We start from the raw sequence: 25,904 nt of genomic DNA, 5'->3' as shown, positions 1-25,904 counted from the left end.
TTCCTTTAAAGATGCCAAAAAAGAAGTATGGCTTTGGCACTGACCGTCTTAATCATTTTTCCATGCAGTCCCTTTAGTCCTGGTGATGGACCCTCAAGCTTGTTATAAATGAAATTAAAGACAAAGGGAAGTTTTAGACATATGAAAAGATGGAATATAGATTATCCTTGGAGAGGTGAATTACAGAGTTTTTGGAATTGGTTTTATTATGTATCCAAAGACAATAAGAAGTATCACTTCATTGGACATTTAGCCTTCTCATATTGCAGTACTTAAAATACATATTTGCAAAAAAGACCACCATGAAAATAATTGCAGATTATGTTCCATTTGTTTCAGAGGCTGAAGAAGTACAGAAATTCTATGAAAAGCTTAATCAGATCTTCTAAGTTGAATCAATATATACGTTGATAAGAGGCAACTTTAATGAAAAGGTCTAGTTAAGAATGATGGAAAACATGGTTCAGGATTATAGAATGAGAGATCATAAGCTTTTAGAATATAAAAAACTCCATGATTGTCATTTCATGAATATTTTCTCTTAATATAAATTTTTAAATAAATAAAAACATTTCTTTCTTTTCCTCTCCCTTTCTTTGGAAAACAACAGCAACACCAAAATCTTATGACAAATATACATTTGTTGTTCAGTTGTTCAGTCATGTATGCTCAATCATGTCTGACTCTTCGTGAACTCATTTACCACTGCATGCCAGACCCTTCTATCCTCCACAATCTCCCAAAGTCTGTCCAATTTTGTGTTCCTCGTTTCTATGATACTCTCTTAACAATCTCATCTTCTTCCTTCCTCTTTTTCTTCTGCTTTCAATCTTTCCCAATATCAAGGTTTTTTCCAATGAATTGTGCTTTCCCATTATGTGGCCAGAGTATTTATGCTTCATCTTCAATATTTCACTTTCAGTGAACAGCCTGTATTAATTTCTTTAAATATTGACTTATTTCATCTTCTTGCTATCTAAGGGACTCTCAAAGTCTTTTCTAGAACCATAATTTGAAAGCAATGATTCTGCAGCTTTCTGCTTTCCCTATAGTCCAACTGTCATAGTCACACATTGCTTCTGGAAAAACGATGGCTTTGCATTTAAGGACCTTCCTTGGCAAGGTGATGTCTCTGCTCTTCAGTATGCTCCAGATTTGCCATAGATTTATTTCCCCCTAAGAAGCATGAATCTTTTAATTTCATTCCTGGAGTCATCTGCAATGATCTGTGATCCCAAGAATATAAAATCTGACATTCCTTCCATTTCTTCTCTAATTACTAGGAAGTGATGGGACCATTTATCAAAGTTTTTTTTTTTTTTTAATGTTAAGCTTCAAGGCAATTTTTATATCTTTCTATTTTACTTTCATCAAGAGACTTCTTATCATCATTTTCTGCCAGAATGGTATCATCTACATCTGAGATTGTTAATATTTATCCTAACAACCTTAATTCCAGTTTTTGATTCATCTAGCATGGCTTCCATGTGATCTTCTCTGTATACAAGTTAAATAAATAAGATGACAATGTACAGCCTTATTATACTTCTTTTCCAATTTTAAACCAGTCAGTTGTTTCATGTTTGGTTCTGTTGGTTCTTGGCCTGCATACAGGTTCCTCAGGAGATAAACTGATCTGGTACTCCCATCTCTTTGAGGACTTGCTATATTGTGTTCTACACAGCCAAGGCTTTAGAGTAGTTATTGAGGCAATAGAGATAATGCTTTCTCCATAATCCAATGAATGTTGGCAATTTGGTCTCTAGTTCCTTTGCCTTTTAAAAAACTAGCCTGCTCTTTTTTTTTGGCAATTCTTAGTTCCCACATTACTGAAACCTAGTTTGTAGAATTTATTTTTATGATTATAAAAAGCTAATTTATTATTGCTGTCTTTATATATAGCAATTACAATGTCAAAAAGGGAAAATAATAAATAGCTGTGGTTATAACATGGCTTGTGTTTATTTAATCATAGTAGCAAATTTACTACATTTTATTACAACTTAAGCTTCCATTTTTCAGATTCTCTTGGTTTGCAGATATCATCCAGCTTCAGAATCATCTTGACTACTTGCGTTGCAAGACAAATTTGTTGTTGTAATTGTTTTTCTTTTCTTTTCTTTTTTTTCTTTCTTTCTTTCTTCTTCTTCTTTTTTTTTTTTTTTTTTTTTTTTTGTCAATCAGAGTTTCTAAGCATGTCATTTGGATCCTTATACAAGCAGTCAGTACCAAGGGCATGATTCATTTCTTTCACTTGTCTGGCTCATACACTGTGATGGTGATCATCCTTCATTCTCAAAGAGAACCAAATGATATCACCATGTTAGAACCAAAATATGATGTGTCCCATCGTGACTGATCCATGACTAATATGACTTGGAACACTCTGCCACATGTCAGACACAAGTAGTCCTTTTGAGTACTTGGGATGGATTCTCTAACTTTGTACTTCTCACATCTCTTCTGAGCCACTGCAATTGTGTTTTCCTCATAGAGGACAGCACCTTTTCTGATGAGTGCACAGCATGCTAGTCAGTGCCAATGTTTTCTATGTTGGTCATAGTTTGGATGAGAGTCATACCACTATTTTCAGAAAAAGCCATGAGAATGACTTCTAATGCATCTGCAAAAGGTCTCATAGCATAATGCTCCAAGGAAAGGCACTTCTCAGTTTCTTCACTAACTGCCAAAGCATAAGATATTTTAGCAGATGATTATCACAAATTATCTTTCTAATCACATACAGAGAGCATCATGAAGAAATCATTTTACTTCTTTAATTATCATTTTATTTCCTCCTCTAATGAATATGGTCATGGCCTTGGAGTTATATTTCTCTATTAACAAGCATTTTGTCTTTGGTTGTTCTAAATGAGATCTCTTTTATCAGACCAAAAAACCAAGTTTTTCATGTGGGTGTTCAGAGAACCATGAAACAATGAGCTCTCCTAATTCAGTGGCAATCAGTTCAAGTTCAGGTCCCCCTATCCACTAGATAGCAGGTAACTTATCCTGTATAATTTGCTTTATCATCAAAGCCCCACTAGCAAATAGCTAGGTGTGAACCAATGAATTTAATTTGTTCAATCATCTCTTCAAACTTCTCCTTTTCATACTTATATAATCTTATACAGAGGTAACATGAAGCTTATGTTTAGTTTTTGGCTTGGGTGGCTCAAATGGACATTTTAGAATTGCAGTCTTAGCATTTTTTCTATTTCTTTAGATATTTGTGGATGACTGAAATCCTTCCCCCTACTTTGCCTTCTACTGTGATTAGTTCAAAGTCAGCATCTCTCCATTTCATTTCAGTTACTGTCAGGCTAGCATTTATAACAATTCTGGCCATTTGTTGGTGGCAGCCATTAGCTACTTTCAAAGCAAGAATTGTTTTAGCAGTCTGGATGAGAAGTTCAATGTTAAGAACATCAGCTGGAAAATTCTCCTTGATTTTGTCCAAATGTTCATTGGTAATCTGAGCAGTCTGCTCATAACAATCTGCTATTCTGATTGGATGAATGCCACGACCCAGCAGGTTTTCAGCTTCTTCTAACAGAGCACCAGCCAGAACAACTATGGGTCCCATCTCTAATCTCATCAGCCCTATGATCCGGAAAGTTCAACCATCTGTTTAGCAATTTGATAACCCACATCTATCAAGCTTAAAACATGCACCATCTTTGGTTAGTCACATTACCATCCTTATCCATCATCGTTATCTCAAGTGTATTAGGTCCAAGTGATGTTTTCATTGTATTTAATATAGCCTTTGCTGTCATTTTGTGAGTCTTGAGGGCTTTCAGTCTCAAAAGGTAAGGCTTAAGCTCTTGGTCCTCGATGAAGAGGAAGGGATGGTCATATTCACTGAATGTTAGAGTCTCCATGGAAGACATGGTTGAGCTAGAAGGGATTCCTCCCAGCAATAAGTGGAGACTAAATAAGTGGGAGCTAGTTTGTAGAATTTTAAGTACAAGCTTGCTGGCCTGTGAACTAAGTGCAATTGTTTAGTAATCTGAAGATTTCTTGGCACTGTCTTTCTTAATGACAGTGGGATATCAACTGATCTTTTCCAATCTAGTGGTCACCACTGTGTTTTTCAAATTTATTGGCATAAAGAGTACAGAACTTTAACAGCATCATTTTTTAGGGTTTTAGATAGCTCAACTGTAATTATATCACCTCCACTACTCTTACTGTTAGCAATGCTTCCTAAGTTCCACTTCATTGACTAGAATGGCTGGACCAATTCAGTTACACTAAACATATATTAATTTGTTTGTTTTCCTATAGTCCCCCTCAGGTATGCTATTTTCCATTTTTGTCCTCTTTGCCAATCTGATGGATGCTTTTTTCCTAATTTAATAACTTGGAACTTTAAAAAAATTTAATATAGCTATTGATAGAATGGATTTCTTCTTTTGAAATTTGCCTATTAGTATTCTTTGACCTATTAATTGAAGAATGGTTCTTATTGAAAATTTGAATCAATTTCTTACATATTTTGTTTTTGAAAGCTTTATCAGAGAAGCTTCCTGAAAATTTCTTCCTAGTTATCTGATTAGGTTCATTTTATCTTCTGTGATTCTCTCTAACCCTTGTTTGCTCATGAAGAGTATTTTCTTCATGAAAAGAATTAGGAAGTCCTGAACACAATCAACAATGAAGAACATTATAACAAATGAAATTTGTTATATTTTGAATATAGTCATATGCTTATTGATGTGCTAGTAATTCCTGAATCAGTAAAGTCAGATCACCAACTTGTTAGAACAAACAAAAATTAAATTCAAAGGTGTAAGAAAGAATAAAAATTAGAAAAAGATATGGCATGTGCAAAACAATTCTAACCTGTTCTATTAAAAACAAGCAACTGATATAGAAAAATGGGAAACAGATGGAGCAAAGAATATTGGAAAAGATCAATTTCATATAATTTAATTGAGCAAAGTCAACAGCCAAAATTAGCTAAAAGAACCTAAAACTATCATAGTTAAAAACACTTGATATCTTTGTCAAGCACAGAGCAATGGCAGCCAAGAGAAATAATGTAAATTTGTTTGTAAAATCTTATGGAAAAGAAGAGTGGAGGATGAATGGTATTGTTTCTTGAAATAGTTTAAAGAAAGATTGGCAAGAGATTCAATTTAACAAAAATAATTCCACAAATTGAAAGATTAAACTAGAAGAAAGACCATCAATGGATGAAAAATGGAAAAGATTTTTTATAATAAACTATTTTCACCATCAAGGACAATGGAACTATCACATTTAGGCTTCAATAAAATAGTCTCAGATATAAGTCTTGAGGAAGTAACAGTGACACTGAAGAAAACAAAGATGGAAAGAGTGCCTGGACTAAATGAATTATATTCAGCCATGGAGTACACTAGAGATAATATAATTTTGCGGGTAGTGAGGGATCTGAAGGGGAAAAAAAAAGAGCAAAGAGGTAGGTGAAAAAACATTTGGACCTTATTGTTGCCTTCCAAAAAAAAAAAACTTACCTAGAGAATATTATTAATTACTGACCATTTTAACTACTTTCTCGTCAGTATAAAATTGTTGTGAAGATATGCTATATATATATACATAAAGGTTATTCTTCTTTTTTTTTTTTTATTATATATATATATATATATATTTTTTATAATATTATCCCTTGTATTCATTTTTCCAATTTACCCCCCCTCCTTCTATTCCCTCCCCCCGACGACAGGCAATACCATACATTTTACATGTGTTACAATATAGTCTAGGTACAATACATGTGTGCGAATATCACTTTCTTGTTGCACAATAAACATTAGAATCCGAAGGTACATGCAACCTGGGCAGACAGATATTAGTGCTAACAATTTTCATTCCCCTCCCAGTGTTTCTTCTCTGGGTGCAGCTACCTCTGTCCATCATTGATCAACTGGAAGTGAGTTGGATCTTCTTTATGTTGAAGATTTCCACTTCCATCAGAATACATCCTCATACAGCATTGTTGTTGAAGTGTACAGTGATCTTCTGGTTCTGCTCATTTCACTCAGCATCAGTTGATTTAAGTCTCTCCAGGCCTCTCTATATTCCTCCTGCTGGTCATTTCTTACCGAGCAATAATATTCCATAACCTTCATATACCACAATTTACCCAACCATTCTCCAACTGATGGACATCCATTCATCCTCCAGTTTCTAGCTACAACAAAAAGAGCTGCCACAAACATTTTGGCACATATATGTCTCTTTCCGCTCATAAAGGTTATTCTTGATGAGAGTATTAAAAAGGAGCAAGGAGTCTTTTGCAAGTGACAGTCTACATCATCATACACTGAATGAAAGATATAAAGAATGCAAGATTTTACAGTGCTTATTGTTTAACTACACATAAGCTTTGTTTTGGTAGAACTAAATGCTACTCTAAAGGCTCCTTTTACAAGGCATCTCCCATGTACATACAAAAATTATACAAGATTCTGGAAAAGATATAACTTGTTCCATGACTACTGGCTCATTATCAAATGAATAATAACACAAGAAGATGTATTCTTGCCACAACTGTTTGCCATCTGTCACGGATAATGTCCACTGTGGATTCTAAAAGGAAGATGATTCCTTTTAAATGATCAGGACTTCAAAATGCTTTTTATACATGGTACTGTGCTAATTGCATTAAGCTTTGGAATACTTCAAAGCATTCTAAATGTGATCCATAATCAACCTAATTGAACATGGAAGAAAAATCATTTGGACAAAAAATACCCCTTATCCAGTCCACAACATTCAGTTGGATAGATAACATTGTTGACTTATCACTGCTAATGAGTCAAACTGCACAGGAGGGTAGAAGCTGAATATTATATAAGAACTATATTCTTAATGACCCTCATTGGACTACTGCAGCTTCTGAAGAAATGAAGGTAAGGAACACTCAGGAGGCAATGGAGAAGTACCTGGTAAACACAAGCAGGTTGTAGCACATAACAAAGAATTATGCAGTGTAACAGATGTTTCTGAATAACTATATAACCAAGAAGCCCCCTAAAGTGCTCCTAAAATCTTTATGGTAAACTCAGGGAAAGACAAGGACACATGTTCCTCAGGAAGGGAAGGTACAAATCAACAGGAGTCTGCATTGCTGGAGGGAACAATATTGAAGAGAACAGAGATCTACTGAAATAAACTTTAAAATGCACAGTTTTGTAACTTTTAATGGAAAGTTTTACTTTCTTCATCTGTTACAGAGATACTAATGTCTATAGTGCCTACTTCATAGGCTCACATGAGATTGTGCATATGAAGTTCTTGGCAAACCATTGAAGGATACGTGTCAGTTATTATTACTGCTATTATTAGATTCACATCTGCAGTAGGCAATGCTCACTTAATCTCCCAAGGCTTTTCCATGACACTCATTCAAGACCAGCCTGGAGAACAGCTGAAGAATGCTCCTGGATCATCAGAAACATGTGTAGCTACCAAGAAAGCCATTGTTAGTCAGATGTAGCCCAGTAAGAAGAAGGCTTACTTGGTAGGCTAAAGCAGATTATAGCACAATACAAAGAATTACGCAGACATAGAAGATCTTTATCCTACTATTTTTTGTTAACAGTATTCGTTGCTATTCAATATTCCATAATGAAAACTAGGTATCATAATCTTCATTTGGGAGTGAATAGTTTTTTTTTTTTAAATATGTCTAATAGTGACTCTTCTTTAAGAAATTAGTTAACTTATTCCCTGTTTGTAAATAGCAGGGTGAAAAAAAAATCTACTCTAACTCCTAAAATTCTTTTACTTAACACATACACACACACAGACACATTCATTCTACTAATATAGTCAACTATATAAGCCAGTAAATGGAGAAATTCACTACCAAAAGAAGAAAAAAGGGATCAAGTGTGGGAAAAAGCATACTTTTGTTAAGTGTCTATGGATTTAGCTCATAGTACAAGGCAGCTTTCTTTAAACTTGTTTGCTATTCTGATTATGCATTCATGAAGAGGGACTGGGCTGACAATGTTAGAGGGAAACCAATTTAAGAATTCTTGCTCCTTGGAACCTCTCAACAAACTAGGACATAATATTATATGACTTCCCTACAATCCTTCAATTTTATGATCTTTAAATCTTCTAAGGAGCTTTTCTAAACTCTGGGCAATTTAGTGTTTGAGGAACTAGAATATTTCCATATGGCAGAAACTTTTGTCTTTAGGCAATCAATACATTAGAATTTTTTTTTTTAGGATATTTAGACAATTTTAAGATTAATCAAAGGAGGAGGTCTTCCTGGTCTCAGGCTTAAAAGCTGCTTCAAATTTATAAGGTAAAGAGCATGGATATTTTAATAGTCTTCTTCTGATCTTTAAATATCATCTATGACACTATATGAAAGCTAGGGTTTCCATCAGTAATTAGTACATCTGCGTAAAAAAATACTGAAAAAGTATGTGATAAAAATTTAAATTAGTCTCACTTTTTCCAATTCTATTTCATTTCTGTGTATCTTTATTTTAAAAATGTGGGAGAGCTCTCCAAAGCTGGAGGAAGGTACTGAGATCCCATGATTAGAATCTGGAAAAAGTTTTATTTTTTACTTCAATAGTATGAATGTAGGTGGTAAATCTGCACATTATTTTTTAAAGAACATTTAAAGTGGCTTTTTAGCTTGATGGTAACTACTAGCCTCCTGGGCTATTCTACAACAAAATAGCTGCAGAAAACATTAAAATGGACAAATGCAAAACTTAGGAGAATTTTCTGAAAAATCTCTACTAAGCCTTGTCAAGATAAAATTGTTTGCTTTTGCATCATTTACCACAAAAAAGCTGTTTTAATAACTGGTCTCTTTAGCTGGTTCCTTTCATGAAGATTCTGTAACAAGATTGTTTCCTTTACTTAAATGTGGGACTCTGCCTTATTAAAATTCCAGATATGTCTAAATTTAGGAATTTCAACTAAAATACATGTATAAGAACCAGTTTATAAATATTCTTTCAAAATTGCATCAAGTCTTCAGAAAATGCTATAATATCACTTTAATATAGGAAAGGAATTTTTTTTTTTAGGTTATAGAGGATTCTTTTAGAATCAAAGCAAATGAAAAGGATGGAGAGGGAAACTAGGAACAAGCATGATAACTAACTTTGATGGAAAGTCATGTGTTTGCTCTAAATTGCAAAACAGGCTCCATATGTTCAAAAGAGGTAAAAACCACCTTGCAAGACGAAGTCTTCTCAAAACAGATGGATTTTGAGTTATATTTTTCTATTATTCTCGGGTCTAGTTTACCTCTGGATATGAACCATAAGCTAAAGTCATAGTTTTTTATTTTAAAAAAAAGAGCTCATAGTTCTAATCTTAGTGATCTCTTTTCTTATATACTTGCTACCAAGAATGTGCAGTCTGGTTTGAGGAAAAAATCAGGGCTGAAAAGGAGGCTTGGTGAAAGGGAAAACAATTCTTGATGATTGTCTTGATTCACTGACTTGGATCTTCCCAGAGTAAATGAGCTAATTAGACAGCATCTCTTCACCGATCTTTGATAGTCAGGGATTCTTTCTCTTTCAAGACCTCAATCGCATCCTGGCATCCCCAGATACAAAAGGCCACCGCCCCCCATATACCACCAATCTTAAACTTTCATTCTGGGGACTGGTCCTATGATTTCATTGGTATAGAATATCTCCTTATGAGCTATCTCTGCCAATTCAGATCCTAAAAGAGACCAGTGGTTTTAGAGAGCTTCCTGCAGGGTTAAGTTTAAGGGTTTACACAGCCAGAACTTGTACTCAGTTCTTTTTTACTTCAGGCAAAGTTTCTAACCATTGTATAACACTGCCTTTTTAGACTTCATCAATTATTCTTAATTTTCACTTCAATTTCCTATAAAGAAAGTGTCTTCTACAATGATTCAAAGGGTGAAAATCTGACGCTAACCTAAGGGAATCTGTTATGATGTGCAGGATCAGTTCACTAGTGACATGGTATATCATATTCTTTTTTTTTTTTTTTAAGATACACATCAGAGTAAAGTTTATTATACTATTATCTCACATATCTTTCTCCTAAATACTTTTAGTTTCCTTGCAGACATTCTTTCCTGTCCTAAATTCAAAGGTTTAGCTTTTTTTTTTAATTTTTTTAAATTAATAATTTTTTATTTTATATATATATTTTATAATATTATCCCTTGTATTCATTTTTCCAAATTATCCCCCCCCTCCCTCTATTCCCTCCCCCCCGATGACAGGCAGTATATCATATTCTAAAAGGATACAATATTACGCTCCAGGGATTCCTTTAGAGCAGATGGATAGAAACCTGCTACTCTCATAGCTCTTGCATCTAGTGCTTCCCTCTAATTCCTTTTACACTTTATAAAACCATCCTCAAGAAACAACAATTATCTGATTGTTGAACACTGAGAAATGGAAAGAAAATTTGAGATTGTTCAGTTCTGGAAATTAAGCCCGATGTTCTCTCCCGTGCCTAGAAATCTCCTTGGCAAGGGCAAACTGAATGAGAGAGCTACTGCTAAGCACCTGGTGACTGTGGCTAAGCATAAGGTGTCAATGTGCAATGGTAAATATGATGAATGTGAAGCATCCTGACATCCTCAAGCATTTAAAAGGAGGTGTCTGAAAAACACTGGAGAGGAAACATAATTAAAATGACTGGCAATTATGTCATATGGTGTAGGGGATGTGAGAATAGGAAACTCAGGTTCTAAGATAGCTACAGACCACTGCTTGCAAAAAATCTTTTTGTTGTCAATTCAGAAATAATACATAGAAAATCACACCTTGAATGTTAGAACTGGGAAAGGTCTTAGAAGAAATCACCTAGTTCAATCTCTTCATTTTTTAGATGAGAAAACTGAGGTCTAAGGAAGTTGCGATTGATCTCATGCTACATAGCATTTGAGTGGCAGAACTGAAATCCAAAATCAGTCCTTTTAAATGAAGTTGAGATCACTTTAAGCATTGCCCTTCACTCATCTCAATTCTAGGTTATTCACATACAAAGTTTAGGTTGGTGGGGGCACAAAGGCTGCAGTGCAGATTGTGCAAGAGACGTGGTGGTGACATCTCTCCTTCCTCAATGGCAGCCTCATCAGTCATGCTAGATGAGGTGCAAGTCTGAAGCTCTGCTTTGGAAACTCAACCTCAATGATGAGTTGGCGAGTTCCTGACCAAACACCATACTGTTCACCAAGGAAACTCCCATAGTTACCAGGATTACACATCAGCCTCAAAACTTCAGGGAAAGCATTAGTCACCCACAAGCACTCAGGCCTAAAGAAGAGGACAGCCATGAAAACGAACAAGTTGGAGATGTCTTGTTCTGTTTACTAACTGAAAATTATCACCCTGAAGGAAGTTTTTTCTAACCTGGCTAGTTAGCTTACAAAAGAAACCTATTATATTGGAATAAAGTTATCAAAATATTAACAAAGTTAAATTCACTGATCCCACCTTAAAAATTCCTGAACTAAAAAGTTTTGAAGATCCCTTTCAGTTCTAAACTCCACAATCTTAAGATTAGCATCAAAAGTAGCTGTCTTGCATGCATGTGTTATAAATAAGGATAGGGAAGTCTTGAAAATTTTTCTTAGATCAATTTTTATTTGATGAGTATTTAATATTGCATTATGGGCAAATATACCACATAAATATAAAGCTTTACTGGCTAATATAAAGATGATAATTTTTATGAAATCATATGGTTAAAAAAAACCCTAACGAAATGGTTTGGTCTAGTTTTAAGTTTATAAGAGTTTTCATGAACAGATAGTCTATTATTAATAATATTTTAATGCAATAATTTTCATACAGGGGCCAAAGTATATGAATTTAAAAACTTAATTTAAAAGACCTAATGAACATTTAATTCAAAAAATACTTTACATTTTTTAACAATATCAGTCATATGCATACATTTTACATAATTTCAATCAATGCTATTTTGTTTTGCATATTTTACTTAAATTTTTTTCATTAGAATCATAGAAAAGACCTCATAAAATCCTATTAAATCTAATCTATAATCAACAAGAAAACCTCCCATAGACATTCTGGCACAGAGAATTCACTACTTCTGAGGCATCCCAGTTGACTTTTAGGTAGCTTTAATTGTGAGGAAGTTTGTCTTTATACTAAAATTAAATCTGTCTACAACTGCAATCCATTTTTCTTGCTTCTGCCTTTTGGGGCCAGGCAGAGCAAGCCTTTTTCCTCTTCCCCATGGCTGGACTCCAAATAACTGAACACAGCTATCATGACTTCCCGACTTTTCCACTTCTTCATGTATATAGTCCCTTAAGGGACTTTAATTTTTATTTCTCTAACTGTAAGCAGGCCTATCTATTTTTGGAACTGATAATTTACTGCCTCTTTCCTTATGTGTACACAGTTCATCTTCTTGGAACATTTATCAAATAGAGTCTGGATACTGACCACGTTTCAGTATTTTGTATATTTTGGACAATTTGCTTTTATTAGTTATTTGATTAGTTATTTATTAGTTATTGTATTAGTTATTTGAAACACACATATTACCTATTCTGTTGTTTTCTTTGAAAGACAGTTTATTACTGTGTATAGTTTAATTTTTTTTAATCATTTGAAGTCTTCTAGATTGCCTCTGATTACATGTTTTACTTTTTTCAATAGTAATTTTTCTTTCCTAAGGTGGGATAAATACATTTTTTCATTTTCTTCTATTTTTCTTTTAAAATGTTAAACTCTTTTACACATCTGGAATCTATCACAATATACAATATGGGTCAAGGCTCTAAATTAACTCTTGCATATACAGCTATCTAGTTGTTCCATTAGAGCTTTCAGTTCTTCCATGATGCTCCCAAAGTGGTTTTTCAGCATCTGCTTGAAGACCTCTAGAGAAGGGACACATGCTGCCTTCTCACTTAGGAGCCCATCTTACTTAGGAACACTTTTAATGGTCCTGAAGTACTTCCTTACATAAAGTCAAAGTCTACTTCTTTGTAATTAATACCAATTATTTTCATTTTCGTCTTCTGAGTCCAATCAGAAAAAGTTAAATTCCTATTTTACATGACAATCCTTCAAAAACAAGAAGACAAGTCTCATGACCCTAGTACCATTTCTTCTCTCTAGGTAAAATATCCTCAATTTCTTCAGTGCGGAAGCTGGGTAGCACTGTGGACAGAGGATTGGTCCTGGAGGGATGACCTGGGTTCAAGTCTAACCTCTGATATTTCTTATCAGAAGGACCCCAGTCAGGTAACAAGCTCTCTGCTCCTGTTTACTTGTCTGTGTATGGGGAAAAGCACCTACTTTCCAGAGTCATTGTAAGGATAAAACAAGATAATATTTGCCAGAAATGATAACTGTAAACCTTAAAGTGCTAGATATTATTAATATCAATAATGGCAGACCATGCTGCACTGCCTGATCCTGAGAATTTGCATTATCCTGGTAGGCCTCCATGGGGACTGAGTCACGGTGCCCCAAGTTCTCTCCCTCAACTTTTTAGAAGACACAAACTTTGGAGACACTAATTTCTCAGGCTACTTGTATGGAAAATAGAGATAGTATTGCAGTGGGCATCAAGGTATATTTCTTTATTGTTTGCTTTGCAGATCTGTCCCAATGAAATATTTTTCTATTAAAAAGATGGTGCCTGGGCAGCTAAGTGGTGCAGTGGATAGAGCACTAATTGTTACCTATTGAGGATTAGTGGAATGTAGTGTGTAGAGTAAAAGAATTTTTTTTTTTTTTTGATATAGAATTCCTGGATATGAGATATATTACCTGAGATAGATCATTTAATTTCTCTAAATCTGAGATTTCTCAAATGAAAAATAGAAAGGAAAATAATACCTTGTCTCAAATGGTTTTGTGAGGATCAAAGAAGATAATACACGTGAAGCACTTTAAAACTTTAAAACTTAAATGTGAGCTATTAAATACTCATACCTTCCCCATCCTGGAGGAGGTTAATTTTTTGAACACAAGATCTTTGTAAATCCTGACTCTGTTATCTAACATGGCAGTAAAACCTCCTAGGTTTGGGTCATTTGCAAATTTGATAAGCATTCCATAGATGCCTTTATTTAAGCCATAGCTAAAAATGTTAACCATCACAGCATTCCTCTAGTATCTTCTCTCCAGATCAATCTGAATTAAACTGCTAGTGACTACACTTTTGGGTTGGGCTAGTCAACCAATTTCATATAATTTCCCCCATGCTGGTCCCCAGTCTATTGGGGATAATTTTAAGTAAACATTGGAAAAAATATTGTTTTTCCATTTGCTGGTTTTCTCCTTATAAATACTCACTTAAATATAGGAGACCACACCATCTTCTTATTTCCATATCCTATACCCTTTCAAAGATCACAATTCTACCAAGTCTCAGGGCTACCTGAGAGGCCAGATTTGTCTCTGTGCATTAGAATGTCTAGTTCTTTTTGCTTTTCTTCTTTTCCATGTTATATGCACTAGGCGTGCAGACTTCTGAGTGCATGGGTTTTATTGCTAGTTCTTTTCTTAGACTTTGGATACTAGCCATTTATGGGTGATTCTGCATCCAGGCTTCTTTCTAGATTTTAGCTGCTCTTTGGTGGACATAAGCAGACAGTTTTCTCTCTCCTCTTTCCTTTTCAATTTAAAGGCTTTTTAATTAGATTTGCATGAGTCTAAGTGAATATATTTTCCCCACTCCTTTTTTGGTTTTTTTGGCCAGAAGTCTATCATTTCTTTATTTTAAGCCAAATTCCAGAAGCCAAATTCTGTTCTAAGATGCCATATTTTTTACTAGTATTTACTTATCAAACCTACCTTTCTTTTCTGAAGTACTTGTTTTCATTTGGTAGAAGTGAAGATACTGACACTTGCAACCATGAGGTCTTCTGTTTTTTACACAAGATTACTCTATTTTTTTTCTTGAAATTCTCCCTCATTTAATTCTTCTCTTTTTGTCCCCAACTAGTCCTCTGTATTCTTTGCTGCCTCCCTTTTAGTCAACTGATCCTGTTTCCTGGCTTACTAACCCATCTTGGTTATCACTTTAAAATGTGCACTACTCATATCATTAGCCTCCATATCCAGTCCCATATCTTAAAGAGACATCTCTCTTTGGATATTTGCAGTTACTTCAAACTCAAGATAACTAAAAAAAAGTATCACCTTACTCACAAGTTAGTTCCCCCTATCAACTTCTTTGGCATTTTCAGTGGTAATTCTATTCCCTCAATTACTGAGGGTTTCTTTTCTTAACCAATCACTTAGTGAGTCTTCCTTCAAAGATCATCATTCATAACTATGCTTTTATTGAAATCACCTGGGCCATCACCCTTTGTTAAGTCTTCATTTCACGCCTGAGCAACTTCTAACTGTTTCACTTTATTACTTACAACTTATCAACAGAGTCCCTCCAGTCAGACTGCTAAGATCCTTTCTCTTATCATTGGGATCCAACCTTCAGTGAAGCACTACTGGGTCCACAAGGTCTCTCTCAGACAGCCATTCCAATCACTACTGACTACATGGACTCTGAACTCCTTTAGCATTCCCCAGTAACACTTTCTTAATCATGGCCCTCCTCCTCACCTCTCAAATGAATCTTATACAATGAATCCACTATTTATAAGTGATCCCTAAAAATGCCTTTTTCTGAATTGTCTGGATATTTTTTCTGCATTTCCCTTCCACTTTCTTGTGGAATAGTGCTTACGCTTAAAACAAGCTTCTTCTTCCAACTCACTTCCAGTTGATCAATGATGGACAGAAACAACTACACCCAGAGAAGGAATACTGGGAAGTGAATGTAAATTGTTAGCACTACTGTCTATCTACCCAGGTTACTTATACTTTCGGAATCTAATACTTAACGTGCAACAAGAAAATTGGATTTGCACACATATATTGTATCTAGGTTATATTGTAACACATGTAAAATGTATGGGATTGCCTGTCATCAAGGGAAGGGAGTAGAGGGAGGGAGGGGATAATTTGGAAAAATGAATACAAGGGATAATGTTATAAAAAAATTACTCATGCACATATACTGTCAAAAATTTATAATTAAAAAAACAAAAAAACAAGCTTCTTTTAAAAAATGCTAATGTCTTTGAGAGCATTTAGATTTGTGACACTGTGGGAATTATTTCAATCAGCTTATTCCCTTTCCCATATCTAACAATGATCAGCTGCAGAGAGGTAATGAGAGTTCTCCACATTTTGGGAGGTAAGCCCTGCTTACCTGGGGAAGTGTGAAAGTAGAGGCTGCAGGTGGTATGAGGATACTTGGCCTCTCTGTGTTTCAGAAAAGGAAATCAGCAGGAGGACAAGAATTGAAAAAAAAAGAATTAAAAACAGTCTAGCTCTGAAAGTCACAAGCTTTGTGACCATGGGCAAGTCAATTAATATTTCTGAACCTTTCCTTTTCTTTAAAATAGAGATACTTCAAAGTTAATCTTAGTCACCTATAATTATACAAATAATTCTTTTTCCCTCAGGAGAAGTAGAACAATACATCTAGTCTTTTATGAGCTTTAAAAAATTGTAAAATAATATTTATCGTATGGGATAGCTCTCTGGGAGGAAGAGGAGGAAGTATAGTGGGTAAAACTAAAATGATGCAAAAACAAAAGATGACGATAAAACTTATTTTAAAAAGAGAATAAAAATGAATTTTTACTTACATCTTTTGTTTTTATATCATCTTCATTTTTCAATGTATTTAATCTTCTCCTTATTTGTTACAATGAATAAAGGGAGAAAAAAACCAGTTTATTCAAACTAAAGAACACATTGAAAAAATCCTGACTTTATATCAGTATTCCATATTCCATACATGATCCCCTCCTCTGTAAAGAAGAGAAGGAAATGGCTTTTCACATCTTTTCTTAGGAGACAAATGCTTAGGACAGAACCTGGTATGTAGTAGGTACTTAATAAATATTTATTGATTATTATGTTTTCTTTACAATGTTTTTACATTGTTTTAGTCAACTGCGTGCGCTGTTCTCTTGGTTCTTATTGTTTTACTTTGTGTCAATTTCCCCTTACTTCTCTGTTTTCATCATATTCATTGCTTCTTATGGCAAAATAAGATTGCATTACAGTCATGTTCCATATGTTGTTGAAACACTTCCCAGTTGATGGGCATTCACTTTAGTTCCAGATTTTTGCTGTACAAAAAAATGCTATTTTAAATATTTTGATATATATATATGGAACCTTTCTTTTCTAATATTTTGATACAATTTATATCTTTTGAAATAATCAACTGATTCCTTCCCATGTAGTATTGTTATGTTTGTAATTTATTTGAATTTGTACATTTGACTATAAAAGAATACTTTTTTTTGGAGGGAGAATCTGACCTGACTTTTATTAGAATAGCAAAATTTTGGTGTTTTGACGTACGAATTCTCTCCTCTGCTGCAGGTAGATAAGCAACCTATCTGTAACTTATAGAGTTTGACTTTGACTGGCAGTACTGAGAGGTTGTATGAATTGTATGAATTGTTCAATGCTCACATAGCTGGTCTATGTTAGGGGTGAGGCGGGAACTTAAATCTTCCTGACAGAAACTAAGCTCATCCTTCCATCTAATTGGCCACTCAACTCTCAATTATCCATGCTAAATGCAGAAAGAGATGGAATAGAAAAATTAAACCCTCAGATAACAGATTTCTTCTTAACAAATAATTTCATCTTCCAATTTTGCGTTCTAATGGGTCTGTGAGGAGAAGCAAAATTGACTGACTTTTATCCATGTCAGCACCTGAGTTTTCCTTTCTTATCTTCTGAAATTGGAATAAAAAATCGGTAACCTTGTAGAAAGGATTAGGTCACAAAGGGAAATTGAGAAGGAGAGACATATCAGAGAATCAGCTCTTCCTTTCTTGGATAACTATGCAAAAAGTCAGTCAAATAAAGATGCATTTAAATATAAGTGGAAACCAAAACTATAACTTCATTCATGACATAATGATGTCTATGCATTTCTGGCAAAAATGGGATGTTCATGAGTCTTAGTACCATTGTGATTTCTAACTTTATATTTGGGGAAATTGAAGCAGTTTCTAGTCATGCTGCCTTGCCAAATCCTTGCCATCAGGACAGCAGGAACGATAAATTGAATTTATTGTTTTCTTGCACTTCTCACTTAGAATGGTCATATGAATAACACTGGACTATTATCTAAATGGAAGATAGTATTGATTAATTTTCTTTAATAGCAAACAGGTTTTAAGTGGCTTTCCCTATTATTTTAAATGTTGCCTTTTGATTTGGTTTACTTGATTGATTACAATAAAATGAGGATTACCTGCAAATTATCCAAGATGATCCGGAGAGAATGCACTTGTCGCTGGACAGCATTTGAAAACTTCTCATAAGTGGCTGCATCATACTCACTCATATTAATTTCTTTTAACCTGAAGTGAGAGAAGGGAAAATAAAACAATGTAAATCATGTAACCTAAGTTGTCTATATCTAACAAAACCTTGCTAGGCTGCATAAAATGAACTCTCTAAAAAAACCTGGTAAACTCAAGGGAGGGGAAGTAAGAGGAGAAAAGGAGAAATTTCTTTCTAATAGCTTCAAAGGACAGAGAAAATGTAAAGATATGTTGAATATGAAATCGATTTTGATATCTAGTAAACTAGCATGTCAACTTCTTCCAGGATTTAGTAGGTTTAAAAAATGCATGACATATTCTGATTACTGAGTAGCCAATTCATGATAAAAATATTGCTAATCTTAAAATGCAAGTGCCCAATACACTGTCAGCACCAAAGTAATCACCTCAATTTTATTATGACTGAGAAGTACCAACTGTAAAGTCTAATAAATTCATGGATGTTAGTTATTGGCTTTATCCACTTCTATTGCAACTTAAAAAATACTCAAAGCTGTTTTAAAAGTAGTATCTCACTTTTAAATAGAAGGATCTGATCTACATAGATCCTTCTATGGATTTTTTTTCTTTGTGTCTGTATCGCGTTTATTGTCATTGATAATCTTAATAAGATTCTATGACCATAAATGACAATGATATTAGGAGAGGAAACAACTATTGCTCTCAGAATGTGGATGGAAAGTTTCTTGTTCCTCTAAATTGGTCAGATATTATTGGAAGCACAAGTTTCAGTCTATTTTGAAATTTCTGTCCAAAGTATATTTTTTATCATGTGGTACTAGGACTGGAATTCAGCTGAAAAAATTTGGTTTCCATGTTGGCTATTTTGCTACTTTCTCCAAAAATTTATCTAAGCTTTGTAAAAAAAACAAACAAAAAAACTTGGCAAACACAGTGTGGGATGGTGGAAAGAAGACTCACTGGCTTTGGGTTTAGAGGCTCTGCCACTATGTGACCTTGGGCAAGTAACTTTTGATGTGCCTTACTTTACTCATCTGTCAAATATGGGAGTTGGATTGGATGAATTCTAAGGTCCTGCAGGCTCCAATCCAAAGCTGGATCATCTTCTGCTACTGTCTGTGTTGATGGTAGATTTCTAGAACTGTTATCATATTACTTTACCAGATTTACTGTCTTAACAAGTGAAATGGTTTCAATGTTGCAAGAAATACGTTGTACCAGAACAAGGTTACATTCACTATAGGTTTTACATCTTGTTGACATCTTTTATGTTTCTATCTGGAGGTCTCCTTGTGGTCCTCCATGAGATTAATAGATCTGTTTAATGAATCAAGCTAGATGTTTTCTGTGTTAATGCATAAAATGGGCAGCCTGCACTTGTTACTTTTGTGGCTAAGGAGGTTATGTGTTCTTTTCCTAAAGAGGGATATCTTAACTTACACTGTTAGGGAAACTAGAAACAGGATTTTATCTGAAGAAAACCCTACTTCACCATATTTTGAGTTTTAGGGATGAACTAAGAAGTTGGATCCCATTCACAAATCTCTGTTTAGAGATAGTAGAATTATCTCTGGTTATAGGCCTTTGAGAAAAAAAAAAGTCACATACAAGGAGCAGGAAACTATGAAAGAAGGACTGTAGGAAGAAGCTTGAAGCAGAACAGGGAAAAATAACTTTTTAGCCAGTGGATTTGAAAAGTTTTCCAATGTCAATAATCCATAAAGCAGAATACTTGTAAATGTATTTTGCTACCTTAAGAGTCTTCAGGGGCAGCTAAGTGGCACAGTGGATAGAGCACCAGCTCTGAATTCAGGAGGACCAAGTTCAAATCTGGTCTCAGACACTTAACACTTCCTGGCTGTGTGACCCTGGGCAAGTCACTTAACCCCAGCCTCAGAAAAAGGAAAAAAAAAAAAAAGAGTCTTCAGAGGAAGCTAGATGGTGCTGTGGATAGAACACTGGTTTGAAGTTAGGATTTGAGTTTAAATCTGCTTTAGACACTTAACAGCTGTAACTGTGACCCTGAGCAAGTCATTTAACCCAAATTGCTTCACCAAAAAATAAACAAATAAAGAATCTTTAGTAAGTAACTTATCAGAAGTATCTATGTGGGCTGTGTGACCTCCTTTAGTGGGTACTAATGAAATCAAGCATGTTTGGAAGTATTAAAGAAGCTTAATCAAAATTGTGAGAGACTTGTGCCCTAGATACTGGAACCACTGTGGGATGATTATGCCTTTTCATATTTCCAAGGCTCTGTTTAGTGTTATAGAACAACATGTTGATTTATTTTTCCTGGTAGGTTATTATTATTAATATTATTATTTAAGATTAATACTACCATTCTGAGTCAGTTATATGTGGTTCTATGAAGAAAAGACATGAAATTCAGGATATCAGGATAAACATAGATTAGGATCTGTAAGTTGCATTATCTGCTGTTGCCAAAGCTGATGTTTGCCTTAGTCTCTTCTCCTTGTGTGTACAAACACCTAATTTGTCCAGTTCATGTGCTGACTTAATGTTTTTATTCTGATGTCATTAGGTCCTAGTGTAGCATGGATAGAGCAAAGAATTGGAGGTCAGGAATCCCGGAATTCAAATCCTGCCTTAGACAATGATTAATTCTATGATTATGGGCAACTAATCTATAAACATTTATTAAATGCCAACCATGTGCTAGGCACTGTGCTAAGCACTAGAGATACAAAAAGAGATAAAAGACAATCCCTGCCCACAAGGAAACTATAATCTACTGGGAGAGACAACAAGCAAACAAATATATACAAAGCAGGATAAATAGGAAACAATTAGCAGAGGGAAAACACTGTGTTTGAGGAAAGCTTCTTATAGAAGTTGGAACTCAGTTGGAACTTAAAGGAAGCTGTAACTTAAAGTCAAAGCAGAGGAAGGAGAGTGTTCCAGCTATAAGGGACAGCTAGAACGAAATGCCCTGAGTCAAGATATGTCTTTTTCATGGAATAACCAGAAGGCCAATATTACTGGATCAAAGAATACATGTTGGGGAGCAAGGTGTAAAAAGATTAGAAACATAGGAGGAAGTTAGGTTATGAGAGGCTTTGAATGCCAAAAAAGAGTATTTTGTATTTATTCCTGGAAGCAAAAGGAAGACACTGGAGTTTACTGAGAAGGAGTGACATTACTGAACCTACATTTTGGGAAAACCACTTCAATGGCTGAATGGAAGCTGGAATGAAGATGGGGAGACACCTGAGGCAGGCAAACATGGCCCTATCTCTCTAGAAGCTGGTTATTGTAATAGTTCAGACATAAGGAGATAAGGGCCTTCGACAAGAATCATGAGTAAGTCACTTTATCTTTTTGCTTCTGTTTCCTTATCTTTACTACTACCTTCCTCACATGGTGGTTGTCAGGATTAAAGCAATAATATATGTAAAGCAACATGTAAAACTTTGGTGTTTTATTAGACTAATGCTAATCTTAGATCATATTTTCTTATTAAGTAGATTTATATAATATTCTTTGTATTATCCTGGAAGAATAAATCTTATAATTATATGTTTAAGCTTTTTAATGACAGTGGATAAATTCAGTCAACTAATCTAGTAGTTAAGACATGCCTTTAATTCAGATTTAGAGAACCACTGAACTGTGGGTTAGGTCCAACAACTCAGTTTAATTTTGTATGATCTGGGAGGGAAAAAACAAGAGAAGAATGTCTATGAGATGCCTATAGTTCTTCTGGATGAATCCCAATTATAGGATTCTTTGGTTCTCTTCTAATCTGATTTATTCTCTCATATGGTTATTGATGTGTCTATCTCTTCTGTGATACCTTCTCTGTTTTTAAATTTTTTTTCTTTCTTTTACCTCCTTCTGCCTTGCCCTTTCCTCACTTTCCCTATTTCCTGCTCCCTTAGATATGTTAATGAACCTAGTATATACCAGTAGAGACTGTAAACTCCTCTCATTCCTGTTACATATTCAGCACATCTTTCTTGTTCACATATATATTTTTAAAAGTCTCATATCATTTCTTGTATTCAAGTCATTATTGGTAACATTATAACTTAAATACAACCACCATATATCCTAACATTGGGCTCTGGGCTGGGTTTAATCTTACATTTTTTCAAAATCCTATGATTTGCTGCTATATCACACCTCTGGAGAGAAAAAAGTAGCATTAAAGAGATAGTCTATTATGGCAATTTACATTTTGGGCCCATCAAAAATATTGTGAATTTGCCAAGTGAAACCTAGCACAATCTTTTGTTTTTATTCAGTTTTGAGTCCATATGTTAGTTCAAGTTTTTTCTATTTACTATGTCATACTGTTGTTCATTTCTCTTGTCTTTTTTTTAATCTATCTACCTATCTATCTGTCTGTCTGTCTGTCCGTCTGTCTCCTAGCATCTAATACAGTCTCTGGCATAAAGTTGATTAATAATAAATGTTTTTGTGAAAACTTGACAACTTCCTTTCTATTTTGATCAAGAATACAAGAGCTCCATGAAGCTGTGGGATATAGTGGATAGAGCCTTGAAATCAGGAAAACCTAGGATCAAATCCCATCTGTAACACATATTGGCTATGTGACCACAAGCAAATCACTTAACCTCTCAAAATCCCAGGCAGCTAGCTTTCTAAAACTGTAAGGTAGAGTGTTATGGGCCAGAACTTGAAACAAGGTACTAAGTGGAATTGAGGAGACAATGGTTAAATGTAGTTTAGCATTGATTTAATCCTACAACAAATAATGGTTTCCTAGTGATGAAATGATTGGTGTGTACTCAGTGTGGGGCATATAAGCAAGAAGCTCTCAGAGCCAGAAACACAAGTGCACTAAAAGCTCTCAGAGCCTCAGCCAGGATTCAGTCAGAAGGATTCAGATGCCAGAGAAGGCAGGATCAAGCTCTTAGAACCAAGACTACAGAAGGCCTCTAACAAAGTTAACCAGGGGCAAGAAAGAAGATAAGACTTGGAAAGAGACAATAAAGGATTTGGACTTTAACACCTGGCTGTGATGAGGGTTGGGGTCCCTTTAAGATTCCTTTCTAATTGCCCAACCCATGACTGATCTTGATTCACAAATCCTGGTCAAAGGCACCCTTTGAATATCTGGGCCCAGTCCCCACCCTCAGCTCAGCTTCCCCCAGCCCTCACCTGATCTGAGCTAACTGAAAAGCCCACCCAAAACTTAGGGGTACCGCCCATCATCTTTTGGGTGTAAAAGAGGTGAGTCAGAATGCCCTCATTGCAGGAGCCCTTCCCGCCAACACATGGTATCCTTCCAGCCATGTAAGGGTTCCTGCCCGCCTAGCGGCCACCTTCAACCCTGGCGTCTTTCTAACTGAACTTTACTTCCAAATTTCTACAATAAACCTTTTATTTATCAATCTAGGTTTTCAGGCCTGTAAATTCATTTTACAGGGGACACTGCGCCTCATGGGATTATCTATGTGCCGAGAAATGGGATTCCCTCTTTCCTTTCCCTCATTAGCTGTATTTATTGTAATTACTGAACTGAAACAAACGCTGCCTCCAGAAGCCCCCCAAGAAACCTGCTCTAAGAGAATATTACATTTTAGAGAAGGATATTACATTTTGGCATCCGAATGTGGGATAGACAAGATCTTGATTTCAGTGGAAAAGTTTCTGATCCTGAGTTCAGTGGAAAAGTCTCTTCGACCCAGAAATTAGGGTAAGTACAAAAATAGACAAAGAAACTTTGTTAAAGGGCTAAAGCAGTACTTCAGCTAAAATGGGACAGATATTTAGAAAACTGCCTTCTTTTCCAATTCAAGGAAAATATGTAGAGAGCATTGTTGGACTAATGAAAAACCAAGGTTTGATTATAATTTGGGAGCAGATCACTGAACTCTTAGAAACTGTACAGTACACAATCTCCTTCATTCTCTAAGGAAAAAGAATTGGATCTAGAGGAGTGGAAATTAGTAGGAGAGCAACTATGTCAATTCTACAATGAAAATGGACCTGACTCAGTTTCCAAAGACACACTTAAAATATATATAATTTAATACAACTGGCTTTAGGAAATTATATAAGTCATAGAATAAGGAAAAAGAAGAAACAGCAGGAGGGGGAGGTGCCAACTAAACTAGGTGAAAAGGATGAAGAATCAGATAAGAATGGAGTTAAGTACAATTCTAAGTGTAGTGCTTCACAGCAGAAGCCATTAGGGTACTCCCCATCTCATGACCCTCTCCCCTCAATTAATCCTTCATGGGTGGAGGGAGAAGGAGAAGGAGAAGGGGGAGAGGCAGTAACACAATCAGCACCACCTATGCTATGAAGCAGCCTATGACAAGATAACAAAAAGCACTGGTTAAGACAAAAAATGAAGGACAGGATGTATCTGATTTAAGATTGAAGAGCTTGACTCTTTAGTTAAACAAAGGAGAAGATATACTCCCTTTTGATCCGGAAAAAATTAAGAATCTGAAAAAGGATTGCACTCTTTATGGGGCTACATCATCTTATGTTAAGATGTTACTAGAGAGTTTGACTTATAAAATTCTAACCCCCAGTGATTGGAAATCCACAGCAAGGACATGTTTAGAACCTGGACAAAACTTGTGGTTTTTGGAGTATCATGAATTATGTAGGATTCAAGCCCAATGCAATAAGCAAACTAGAGTTAATGTACAAATCACCTTTGACCAACTAGCAGGTGAAGGTCAGTATGCAGAGAATTCAGCACAGATTAATTACCCCATAACATCTTATGAACAAATTGATACTGCTGCTGTAAAAGCTTGGGGTTCCCTCCCAGAGAAAGATTGAGGGGAAGCCTTCACAAAAATAGAGCAAGGTCCCAATGAACCCTTTGCAGATTTTATGGGATGTCTGCAAACAGCTGTCACAAGAACTACTGGAGAAAATGCAGCTACAGAAATAATGACCAAACAACTGGCTAAGGAAAATGCTAATGGGGTTTGTAGAAGAATTATATGGGGACTACACAAAGATGCTCCTTTAGAGGAGATCATAAGACGCTGTGCCAGAGTGGGCACAAATGCTTATTATACCCAGATTATGATGAACATGGGAAAACAGGGTCTCTCTTGGCAAGGGACTTCTAGAGAAAATCGTCGATGTGTTCAGTGAGGAAAAATTGGACATCTGAGAACTTAGTATAGATACAGAGATAGAGTGAGAAGTCAGGGTGAGAGAAGACCTAAAACCTTATGTCCAAAATGCTACAAGGGCTTTCACTGGACCTCAGAATGTAGACTGATCCAGGGAAATGAGAGGTGGGGCCCAGTTCCAAGATATCATACAAAAGACAGGTGGGGCATGATGGCAGCTGAGGTTACACCTTTATAAATTCAGGGTTCTGATGTAATCAATCAGCTGAAAAGCAATCAGATGGCAGAAAGGGATTATGATTAGGGAGAATACAGGCTTTTTTAACCCAACAGAAGGACAGTGTCCAGTGCAAGCAACTCCAATGTAATTGCCAGGTGATGAGGAGAAATCTAGAGAGTGGTAAATAGAAGGGACTAGATAAGTTAACTGCCTGGGAGAGAGG

The 25,904-nt window shown here is 35.3% G+C and overlaps 1 protein-coding gene and 1 pseudogene across 1 annotated transcript in view; both read right to left on the bottom strand.

Moving 5' to 3' along the window:
- The window catches only part of VWA8 (von Willebrand factor A domain containing 8), a 413,374-nt gene that overhangs the window by 23,322 nt on the left and 364,148 nt on the right, over positions 1-25,904 (bottom strand). Inside the window, exon 40 of the mRNA XM_074299190.1 lies at positions 18,313-18,421. Within this exon, the coding sequence (XP_074155291.1) occupies positions 18,313-18,421 (109 nt within the window). The remainder of the gene's footprint in view (positions 1-18,312; positions 18,422-25,904) is intronic.
- LOC141560638 (T-complex protein 1 subunit epsilon pseudogene) lies at positions 2,168-5,560 on the bottom strand (annotated as a pseudogene).

The sequence above is a fragment of the Sminthopsis crassicaudata genome, chromosome 3 (genome assembly GCF_048593235.1).
Source record: "Sminthopsis crassicaudata isolate SCR6 chromosome 3, ASM4859323v1, whole genome shotgun sequence".
Lineage (NCBI taxonomy): Eukaryota > Metazoa > Chordata > Mammalia > Dasyuromorphia > Dasyuridae > Sminthopsis > Sminthopsis crassicaudata.
This window is presented reverse-complemented; position numbering and strand designations above follow the sequence as displayed.